Consider the following 12,091-nt stretch of genomic DNA (forward strand, 5'->3'; position numbering starts at 1 on the left):
TGCCTTTTTAGGGGATTATCCACAAAATGCATCCTGTCCTACTGGCCATTAACATGATTTTTCTACCAAAGAGCTTGAAAATTCTAAGAACATCAGCAGAGAATAATTTTACACAAGTGACACCAGCAGCAGAAGCTGGGAACTCAGTTTGAGTCAGTGTATTTCGGGGAACCATAATTCCATATTCCATCAAACCAGTTTGATGGAAAACAGTGGCTAGCATCCCATCTAGAAAATTGTAAAGCTTTTCATAACCTAATAACCCAAACATTAAATATCATAACTAAAAAACTACTTTGAGCACAGATTTGACTTTTTGCAAAAAAAAGAAAGAAAAGAAGAACAGTGCCACCAACTAAATGACAAAAAGGTACACTATATTGCCAAAAGTATTTGCTCCTCCGCCTTCACACGCATATGAACTTGAGTGCCATCCCATTCTTAATCCATGATGTTGGCCCACCCTTTGCAGCTATAACAGCTTCAACTCTTCTGGGAAGACTGATGTTGGACGAGAAGGCCTGGCTCGCAGTCTCCACTCTAATTCATCCCAAAGGTGTTCTATCGGGTTGAGGTCAGGACTCTATGCAGGCTAGTCAAGTTCTTCCACACCAGACTCGCTCATCCACATCTTTATGGACCTTGCTTTGTGCACTGGTGCGCAGTCATGTTGGAACAGGAAGGGGCCATCCCCAAACTGTTCCCACAAAGTTGGGAGCATGAAATTGTCCAAAATCTCTTGGTCTGCTGAAGCATTAAGAGCTCCTTTCACTGGAACTAAGGGGCCGAGCCCAACTCCTGAAAAACAACCCCCCACCATAATCCTCCTCCACCAAACTTTACACTTGGCACAGTGCAGTCAGACAAGTACCGTTCTCCTGGCAACCGCCAAACCCAGACTCGTCCATTGGATTGCCAGATGGAGAAGCGTGATTCGTCACTCCAGAGAACACGTCTCCACTGCTCCAGAGTCCAGTGGCAGCGCTTTACGCCACTGCATTCGACACTGCATTGCGCTTGGTGATATAAGGCTTGGATGCAGCTGCTCGGCCATGGAAACCCATTTCATGAAGCTCTCTAGGCTGTTCTTGAGCTCATCTGAAGGCCACATGAAGTTTGGAGGTCTGTAGCGATTGACTCTGCAGAAAGTTGGCGACCTCTGCGCACTATGCGCCTCAGCATCCGCTGACTCTGCTCTGTCATTTTACGTGACCTAGTTGCTGTCATTCCCAATCACTTCCACTTTGTTATAATACCACTGACAGTTGACTGTGGAATATTTAGTAGCAAGGAAATTTCACGACTGGACTTGTTGCACAGGTGGCATCCTATCACAGTACCACGCTGGAATTCACTGAGCTCCTGAGAGCGACCCATTCTTTCACAAATGTTTGTAGAAGCAGTCTGCATGCCTAGGTGCTTGGTTTTATACATCTGTGGCCATGGAAGTGATTGGAACACCTGAATTCAATGATTTGGATGGGTGAGTGAATACTTTTGGCAATATAGTGTATTTTGATAATGTACAAATCACAGTGTTTCTTTTGTTACAGCACACTGGATCATTCTGGAGCATGTTAGTCATGCTCAAAAAGAAAGAACAAGTCATTAAAATTGTAAAAATAAAAAATACATACAAATAATTCAGTTTATCACTTCAACTACAACAGTGATCCTCTACCCAGTGAATTCATACATTAATCTACACAGCACATTGTTTGCAAGAGAACACAGCAGTTCACTGTTAATCAGCCTTTTTGATGTGAATGTTACTCTGCATATCTGCACCTCTGTGTTTTATACCTGCATGTTTTACTTGGTGTTTTAAGAATTAATGCAAAAGTCTGAATATAATGACTAATATAATGTATTACTCAGCCAGTGAAGTAGATATTTTAACCTAACGTACTATGAATGAGGTGAAGGAGAAACAACAGAAAATGGAGAGTGACTATACAAGGTGAGCTCAGTTCAGTACAGTATAATGTCCAGAGCAGTTTTCCTTCTTTCTTACAAATACCAAGATTGTATCAGGCATTGTAGCACTCCTGGGTTGTCAGCTTCAGCTTGTGTCTTCAGTTCTTTAAGTCTCTGAACTCTTTCTCTGTTTCCTGTTTCCTTCACTTTCTCAATCAAGAAGTCCAGATGCTGAAGGGTGGACACCGCTGCAGACTTTAAGGCAATCTCCTCCAGAGTGACCACACACTGATAACACTCTTCCACCAGCCTGGCTTTCTCCCTTTCATTTTCCCTTAATTCACTCTCCAGTCTGCTCATCAAACTCATTTTCTCTCCAGACTCTTTCTCGTATTTCTTCTTCAGATCTTTAAGAGTCTTCTTCACCTTCCGAGTCTTTAACTCATAGATTTTCCCCTCTTTAACATGCTGAGTGTGGTCACACTTTCCAGTACAAACTGTGCACTTTCCCTCTGACATGATGCTGCACCATGAAAGATCTCTGACACACCAGCATCCAGGAAAATGACAGTTCTCCTCACACACTCTGCAGCAAGTCGCCTCTTTGCTCAAGTGCCACCATTTAGAATCTATAGGAACCTTTACTTTGTAGGGCTCATCCACTACAAATTCAAAGTTATTGTTGTACTTTTTTTCTTTCTCAAATTGCTCCAGAGCTGCTTTTGTCTGTTTAAGCTCATCCTTTCTGAGTTCTATCAGTGTGATTCGATCCTTTAAATTGTTGATGGCTGCTTTCAGCTGTTTGCGTTTTCTCAGCACAGTTTCAGTCAGACCCAAGTTTATAGAGTTAATATTATTCAGAAAAATAAAAAACTTGTTCATGGCCTCCTCGTTTTTTACCCATGGGTCTTTGCATTGGTGGTATTCTGTTTCATACTCTGTATCGTCTTCATTTTCTTCCTGAAAGTCTGCACAGTGAGAGTTGTCAAATCTGAAGTACACAGGCTCCCCATCAGGGGTCTTAGCACATTTGATTTTAGATTTAGTGATGGCTTTAAGGGCATGTTTAAGCTTATGTGTGGCGTTTGTGATGAGCAGAGCAATGTTTCTCTCCACATCAAAGCCAAATAAAGAGAAAATGGCATCAAACACATACAATTGTCTGTCTGTGAGTCGCTTGGTCTCTGCTGACACCACAAAACACACTGCATCAATTTCATGAACTCCATCTCTGGATCTGAATAACTCATGTAAAGGTTCAGCAATTTTAAAATCATATTCCATAAAAATTCCATATCCAGGTGTGTCAATGACAGTGAGAGAGAACGGACTCTCCTCAACAAACACATCATACACAGTCACTGCTGTTGTCTGAGAATCAGTTTGGTCGTCTTTCGTCTCTATGATCTCACACCAGACTCTGTTTTCCCATTTAACTCCCAGCATGTAGATGATGATGGCGTTGATGAGAGTCGACTTCCCTGTTCCTGTTTCCCCAACCAGTAATATGGTTTTATGAGGTTTGCTCTTGTCTTCTTTTCCAAATCTCTTTCTCTTCAGTCTGTCATCATCAATTATAGTCTTTGTGTTTAGGATGTATCTTGTGAAGGATCCTTTTATTGACTTACAGTTTCTTGTAACTTCATTTAGTTGTTTTCCCATTGAAGTGTAAATGTCCTCATTCCTACAGGAAAATCAGAGGTAAGAGGTAGCATAGTACAGTAGAGTACCTCATTTATGTTACTACAGAATTGTAATTTTGTATTTAACGGTTTCCATCCATTTTAATAGTCTGATCAAAATCAAAGGCTTAGACAGTTAAGCAATAGAACACAAGAGGGAAATAACATCAAAGCCGTGATGTTATTCATGATAACACACAACCTCGAGTGTTCTATTGCTTTTATACAACAGTTAAATAAATAAATAAAGTAATAAATAAATAAATTGGATCATGAACGAGTCATTTAATATGTTTTAATGTTAGCAATTCTTTCCGCCCAATTATAATTCAACAAGCAGCTTGTTGCTACGTCAGAGAGATGAGCTCCGCTCACTCGCTGCTCAGCTGGCAGTTCGTTCTCCAGCTCCTTACACTACACTACATTCCCAAACTGTCATCGCCACTGAGCAGCTTTTCAGTCGGCAGCTGTGATAGAAAGAACACCTAAACAACCTGGAATTAGCCAGACATGAACCAAATGCCATTCGCCAAACGTGTAGTCTGACCAAATTGGACTGAGCTGTAAAACTGCCGCAATATTAAGTTTAGCTCAGTTTTGTCAATTTTTGCCAAATCAGTATAAATGTTGTTTTGTTCCAGCCAGTCTGTAAAGCATCTTACAGCCCATTTTGTTTGGCGAATGGTATTCAGTTCATTTCTGGCTAATTCCAGGTTGTTTATGTGTTCTTCTGTCACAGCTGGTGACTGAAAAGCTGCTCAGTGGTGATGACAGTTTGAGAATTTAGTGTAGTGTCATCTTCAGAGTCTGACCAAATCGGCTGTGGGTCAAATGTGATCTTTTAAAAAGTATCTATTTTCTGTTTGTGCACAAAGTAAGAAGTAAAAACGTTCAAATGGCGTCAGCTGTCAAAGTCGTTGCTTAGCAACGCATCTAGGCAGAGTTATACAGTGTTTGTGAAAAAAACATGATGTGATGGCGAAATATGAGCAGAGTTAGAATGCCACTTAACCAATCAGCTTGTGTGGCCGGAACTAACTGTTGTGTAACACTCTATTTTTAAATAGGGCTGAATGATTAATGGTTTTTATATTGAAATCATAATTTTCAGGAGCTGTAATTTTAGTTATTCATTATTAATGCTGTACTAAATTTTAAAAGGGGAAATTTAGCCCAATAACCGTGAGCTCCCTGTAGATGAGTTTAAACAATCAGAAGAAACAAGAAGGCAGTGGGATTATGGAAGTGGCACTGGACTGAAGCATCCAGTGACAAACAACATAACGTTGAGAATTTTTGTACTTCATTCAAATTGAACATATTAACAGAAAAAAATACATGAAGAAAACTACCAACCAGTAACAGCGAGTAACAGTGTGAAGTGAATTAAAAAAAATTACCACACAGTTTTTCCCATGTACTTCATCAATATGCATTCTAAATACATTCTAAATATGTTAATGAATACATTTAGGACAATGTATTCAGTATTCAGCCAGCAATACACTTTTAAAGTATTTTGCCCAGTCCTGGTGGTCATGCACAATGTCTCTGAACTCCTGAGGAAGCAGCAGCTGTTGGCAAAGTGGTTTGTGAGTTAGTCTAGACACCTTTTAGAGGACTGCGTCCTTCAGCTATAACTTGTCACACTGTCTCAGTAATAAGATGTCTACTTGTTTCTCCTTGTCATCATAACCAAGATCCCTCTGCTTAAAGGGGACCTATTATGCTTTTGTGATTTTTCCCTTTCTTTTAGTGTGTTGTGTAGCTTTTTGTGCATGTAAACAGTCTGCAAAGTTACAAAGCCCAAAGCACATACCAGAGGGAGTAACTCTCTCCCGCAGAAACCATTTTTCTCAGCTGCATGAAACGCCTTCGAGCTCTTTTCTCTGTTACAAGTAACACAATCCTTATTGCCCGCCTACTCGAGTACTTGAGTCTGGTCTTGGTCTTGAGACCATAAACAAGCGGGCTCATTTTCATCTCAGTCTCAATGTCATTTGGACTTGTATCAGTTGGAACTCAGGTGGACCAGCGTTTGATGCATCTGTCTGAGATGACTATAAGCTGAATTATTATTAAATACTAACAAAACCAGAATAAACAGTCCTTTGTGTACTAAACTCTCTGCTCTGCTCTACTCTTCAGCCTTCATTCTTGCACCTGAAATTATCTGGGACTCCACACATTTTACAGAACCAGAAAACATTGGACCCAGATCAGTGATCATATTTCAAACTCAAAGCCTCATATTTAAAACTTTGTGTTCTCTCTACAAAGAATATAATAATAAAAGAACAACAATAAGTGGCTCCTCCTGTGTCAAAATTAGACAGAAGTAGACAGGGGACAGTTAGATTACTTTATGATAGACAAAAACATTGTACAGCACTACCACTGAGATTCTCTTTGTAAAGGGGAATAATAATGTTTATTGACAACAGTTTGGAATATATATACCTCCCTATACGATAGTATGAGGAATAATTTTATATATAAATTATGCATTCTGTAAAAATCAGAATAAATTTGGTAGGGGGGGGCTTCTTACCACAGGTAAGAAAAGTCTAAACTTGCATTAGTAGAGGCAGTGACAAATAATGTTTATGTTTACAACAGTTTGTAATATATGTGCCCCCTATACGATAGTATAAGCAATAATTTTAGACATAAATTATGCATTCTGTAAAAATCTGAATAAATTTGGCAGGGGGGCTTCTTACCACAGGTATACATCATTAATTTTCACATTACTGTAATGATCACAAACTGAGATGCATGAGAAAACTCTTTCAAGAAGAACTGCTGAGTTTGCAGTACAATGCTTTGAGGTTGTATGGGTAAATGGGTAAATGTGCTGTACATGCAAGAGAGGGTGCACACTACTAAAACAAAAAAAGAAAGACTCCTAACTGATGTGCTTTCAAAAAAAGTGTTTTCAAGCTGTCATATCTGCCAAAGGGGGTGTTAAAAAGTACTGACTTAATAGAGTGTTCTACCTTTGCACATGCCACAGTTACAATTTGATTATTTTTTTCTGTTTTTAAGTTATTCAGGTATAATGTAACTGTACATTAATATTTGAGGAATAATTTCATTTTTGAAACTAAATTGCTGCAGAGGTGGTGTTTACTTATTTTTACCAAATGGTCCCCAAGCCTTTGCCTACAACTGTGTATGAATTTACATAATGTAACTGAGACAAGCAAAAATTACATTTTCAATTCTACAGAGTAGTTTCTAATTTTATTTTACTGTAATTTATCATATGCCAGATGTAAATTAATCAAGGCCCTTAATTCAAATTAGAAATAGGGTATTTGTTGTTCCTTTAGAAGTCCATTTCTGAGGAATGCAAGGATGAGGAATAATCTTATACATAAATTATGTATTCTGTGAAGATTTTTAATTGTTTTTTAGTAGAAAAACAATGTTGGCTGCTGTTTAAAATATTTCATTATCCTATCAAAACCTTTTCTAAGTGTAATTCCAGGTAGCTAGTTCATAATTTGTCTGTGGTTGCTCAGTGACATCATACAACTGTTAAGCTAGTAGTGGACTGTAGAGCGATTTATTCGGTATACCGGTTGAAATTCTTCCTCAGGTATGAATTATCATACTGTTATATCCATATGCAACAAACAGGCCTACATAACATGATGTACAGGCAATGCAAACCACCCTAAGACTAAACGCTTCAGCTGAATGGCTGAGCTGAGAATGTTCTAGTAACATTTCAAATAAAAATAAAAAAAGATCCTCAATCATCTCTCACTGTGTAGTCCATTGCATCTGAAGTAGTTTACATTGTTTTCAAGGTGGCAGACATAAAGAAATAGCTTGTCTTTTGAAGTTAGCCTTAGGCTAATATGGACACCAGACCTCACGATCAGCCATGGACCAACAAGCTGAACATGCAGTGCACTTAAGTTTGGTGTGTTTTGAAGCTTTAAAATCTATTCCTCTTAAAGGCAACCAGGTAAGGAACTTGACAGTGCTCCACTGCTGATTACCTGTAACAAACTCTTTTGTTATAGGTACACCTTTTTAATGTATATTCTGTACTCTCTGAATATAGAGAATGTAGAATATTCTGAATACTCTGAACTTGAACTGTATTCTGCCTTCGTTATAGTAGATTGACCAGTTCAGTTGAGATCTAACAACAAATTTTCAGTGAACAAGAGTTGAAATTATTAATCAATCTTTGTTCCTCTGTAGATTTATTTGTCATCACTCTTAATTACATTGCTAAATGTGGCAAAGTGAAGTAAAAGTAAAGCAACTAAGCACAAACCTAATTATATTTGTATATATTGTATTTTACTAACAGAGAATTCCACTATTTTTTCCAAATTTTGCCTGTATTTTCTTTGCATTCTTTTTTGGGTATTTTTCCATATTTTACCATCATTAACAATCTATCTATCTATCTATCTATCTATCTATATATATATATATATATATATATATATATATATATATATATATATATATATATATATATAAAGCCTGACTTACATATCTAATAATTTTGTTTAAATCTTAATGATTAAATTATGCGGAAATTTAGGAAATAGCTGGAACTCACCTTTAAGTTGATGGTTTTATATTAAAATGATTCATGCAGTGTTGAAACAAAAAAGATTTGAGCATGGCAAAAGTCTGATTTTCGTGTTTTTAGTAATATTTGAGATTTGAAAATTTCAGTGGCTGTCTGGAAAGAAATTATAAAATGGCTGTATTCCTAAAAAACAGCAACGAGCAGCAACCCAGCCTGTGGATAGATGCGCTGCCAGAATGGTCTCTACCAACAGAGGGAGGCAAACAGCAGCCTCCCAAGGAAGCAGTCACCTGCTATCATTACCACCTGGGGTTGGCTCTGCTTTAGGAAAGCTTTCCTGGCACTCCATGCTTAGTGTTGGGTTCACTTTGCCTTGTTCCATGTGTCTGCATCTTACTGGTATTGCCTTGAGTGACTGGAGTCTTAGCATAAGTACAAAAAAAAGACTGGTAAAGTTGTGTAAAGCTAAAAAAACCTGGTGGAACATCTCACAACTAATTAGGTTCAGGTAACTGGCAACAGAACTATAAGAGTATAAAAAGAGCATCTCAGAGAGTCTTTCAACAGTAAAGATGAGGAGGGGTTCACCACTCTGTGAAAGATTGTGCAGGCAAATATTGCAACAACTCAAGAATAACATTTCTCAATGTAAAATAGCAAAGAACATAGGGATTTCTTCATTTATGTTACATAATATCGTCAAAGAATTATGGAGGAAACTCTGTATGTAAGGGACCAGGCTGAAAAACGATATTGGCTGGCCATGATCTCCTAGCACCCACTGACATGATTCTGTAGTGGAAATCACTGCAAACACTCCTGAAAACCACTGTCTGTGAACATGTTTCGTAACTGCATCCAAGTTTAACTTGCATTGCAAGTTAAAACTCTACCAAGACAACAGGACAGTGACATTATTGAGTATAAAAGATCATCCAAGAGAAGCTGAGTCTTTCAGAAGTAAAGATGGGGAGGGAAAGAGGAAACCATATATAAACAAGATCCAGAAATGCTGCCACCTTTTCTGGGCCCAAGCTCATTTAAGATGGACTAAGGTGAAGTGGAAAGGTGTCCTGTGGTCAGTTGAATCAAAATTTTAATTCTTTTTGGAAATCATGGAAGATGCCTCCTCTGGCTAAAGAGGAGAGGAACCATCTGGTATTTAAGTAATTTCAGTATTTAAGGTTACACAGTTTTTCATTCACACAGTCTGATTAACCTTTATAAATCTGGCTCAGATGTACTCAGGCCAAATCTAATCCATGTCAAAAATGTACAGTGTGTCATCTACCCGTATTTTACCGAACTGCATTCATGAATTTAAGATCAGCTTCAGAAATGGCAGTAAAATTTAAACCAAAGCACACAGATATTGTTTAATTAGCTAAATTATTTTGCCACTATTTCTTTTTTACAGAGATAAACATAGAGGTCAGTTAAATGTATGACCAAAGCACAGCTGTTCTGAGGCCAGCTGAGAAACAGTCACTGCTTATTGCTTTTTTCTACACTGAATCTCATAAACCCCTTCCAAAATTACTGAGGAGCTCAGTGTCCTCATGCAAGTTACTTAGGGCTTATAAACTAATTGGATCTCGTCACACGATACATAAAACAGGTGAAGAACATCAATACAAACAGGGAAAGCTGATCTTTGATTGGTGGAACCTGGTGACCTTGATGTCACATGTTCACTCAGAGCGTTCTGGGAAATGAAGTCCTGAGAGTCATGGCTGGATAACACATATACACAGCTTTATGCCCACATGACCAACTATTTACATTTTTTAAGTCTCTCTTAAGTCTTTTTAAGTGAAATTTTGATACGCCGGCCACTCCTGGGAAGGTTCACCACTGTTCTTAGTTTTCTCCATTTGTGGATCATGACTCTCACTGTGCTTTGTTGGAGTCCAAGAGCTTTAGCAATGGCTTTGTAACCCTTTCCAGACTGGTAGACTTCGGTGACTTTGTTGCACATCTATATTTCAATCTCAAATATGCTGCTTTTTGAGACCTTCTAGCTGCTTCACATGGCTAGACAGGTTCTATTTAAGTAATCTTTAGATTCAACAGGTCTGGCAGTAATCATGTCTGGGTGTGGCCAGTAAAATTGAAGCCAATGGTCAACTGAATTTGGTTAACTGGTTTATTTAGTAGCTAAGAGGGCAATCACTTTTTCACATAGGACCAGGTAAGGCTGAACAGCATTTTTCCTTCAGTGAATGAAGTCATCTTTTAAAAATAGCATTTTGTATTTACTTGGGTTGTCTTTGTCTAATATTAAAAACAGCTTGATGATCTGAAACATTTAAGTGTGATGAATATGCAAAGGGGCAAATACTTTTTCACAGCACTGTATAGCCTGGTGTCCAGTGTGAACGCTCTCTTCTCTGTGGCGTCCAGAGTGAGTACTCCACAGGTTCCACAACCTGAACCATGTGGAGCCAGAGAGGTGATGTAGCTCCTGTTTTTTGAAGGTGCTGGTGGGAGTGTTTGCTGTTTACTGCTTTCTCTGCTCTGTCTTGCTAGTCTCTTGCGGCTTTTTATATTTTCAATTCGCTGTTGCATATTACACACAATTAACTACAACCACTGACTTTTGAAAGTCACTCTCATCGGATTTCCAAGACATCTGGAAAGGACTCAACACAGCCGCTGAAACAACGTGAGTATCAGTATGGCGGACCGTGAGCTGTTGCTTTGCTCTGAATGCAGCATGTATAGTTATGTCACTAGTGACAGCAGTGTTACTAGGTTTGTTTGTGAGAAGTGTAAGTTAGTTTTGTGCTTGACAGAGGCGTGCATGCAGAAGTTTGAAAAGAGTCAGCAAGCCTCAGACTCGCTGTTAGAAGCTCCGGGTGCCTGATTGAGAGCTAGCATGCCCTTGACTCTGGCAGTAGAGCCCTCACAGCGGTGCAAATGGGTGGCATCTAGGTGGCATAGTCGGAAAGCTAAAGCTATCCTACATGAGCACCACTCATCTCCCATTGACGTGTCCAACAGGTTTGCCCCACTCAGTGAGACACCCTCTAAGACGCCTGTTGAAACAGCTCTGTTTAATTCTGAAACAGCTTCTCTTTAGGGGCGCCAGTAGCAGTTAACTGTATACCAGGAGTGGTTGCCAGTTAAAGTTCGCATTGATTACAAAATTCTTTTAATGACATACAAAGCTCTAAATGGCCTCGTCCCTCAGTACCTTAGTGAACTTCTGTCTTACTATGGACCATCACGCCTACTTAGATCACAAAGTGCTGACTTACTATAAAGTTACATCAGGGGGAAGAGCCTTGTCATACAAAGCGCCTCAAATTTGGAATAATCTTCTGGTCAGTGTCTGGGACTCAGACACAGCCTCAGTCTTTAAGTCTAGGCTAAAACCCCACTTGTTTAGTCAAGTCTATAGAAATTATTTTTCCCTGTTAGATAAAACGTGCAGATCTGGGGGTTCATGAACATGGAGTATTATGGTAAACTGGGAGTGTTGGTGCTGTCGTCCCGCTGCTCTCACGCATTTACTCAAGTTTGCTGATGGTGGAGTGGAGGGATGCTAACATCTCAGGGAGCCTCATGTCTCTGTTACCTTCTGGATGTAGTCATGAAGATGTCATTGTTATGGCGCAGGAGCTCCTCAGTTCTGCTCCAACCTGCTCCGCTGCCACAGCTCATGGACCACTTCCAACATTGTGCAGTCCTCCTCAGTTTTCACCCTCCATGCTTCCCAATGCCTCATTGTGCCATCGACACTGATAGAAGTGCTGCTTGTGTGCACTACCCAGAACCCCTGACACTGCCGTTGTGTGTTCAACACGTCCCACACCGGTGACTTCACCCGTGAAAATTTGTGATGCCCTTGACCTGACACTGTGCCTTATCCCTGGGGTTCAGCCCACCGGCTCTAGCACTGCATGTACAACTCCTCTAGTGCCAG

The 12,091-nt window shown here is 39.3% G+C and overlaps 1 protein-coding gene across 1 annotated transcript; it reads right to left on the reverse strand.

Annotated features, from left to right (window-relative positions):
* Nucleotides 1–2,020: 2,020 nt before the first annotated feature.
* LOC118803095 lies at nucleotides 2,021–11,829 on the reverse strand (the record flags this gene model as incomplete). Its single annotated transcript, XM_036563604.1, has 2 exons — nucleotides 11,744–11,829; nucleotides 2,021–3,601 (listed from the first exon to the last, which is right to left on the reverse strand). Coding segments are annotated over exons 1-2 (1,667 nt in total), but the record flags the coding sequence as incomplete, so codon positions are not given.
* Nucleotides 11,830–12,091: the final 262 nt, after the last annotated feature.

Source organism: Colossoma macropomum, unplaced genomic scaffold, assembly GCF_904425465.1.
Source record: "Colossoma macropomum unplaced genomic scaffold, Colossoma_macropomum, whole genome shotgun sequence".
NCBI classification, from domain to species: Eukaryota; Metazoa; Chordata; class Actinopteri; order Characiformes; family Serrasalmidae; genus Colossoma; species Colossoma macropomum.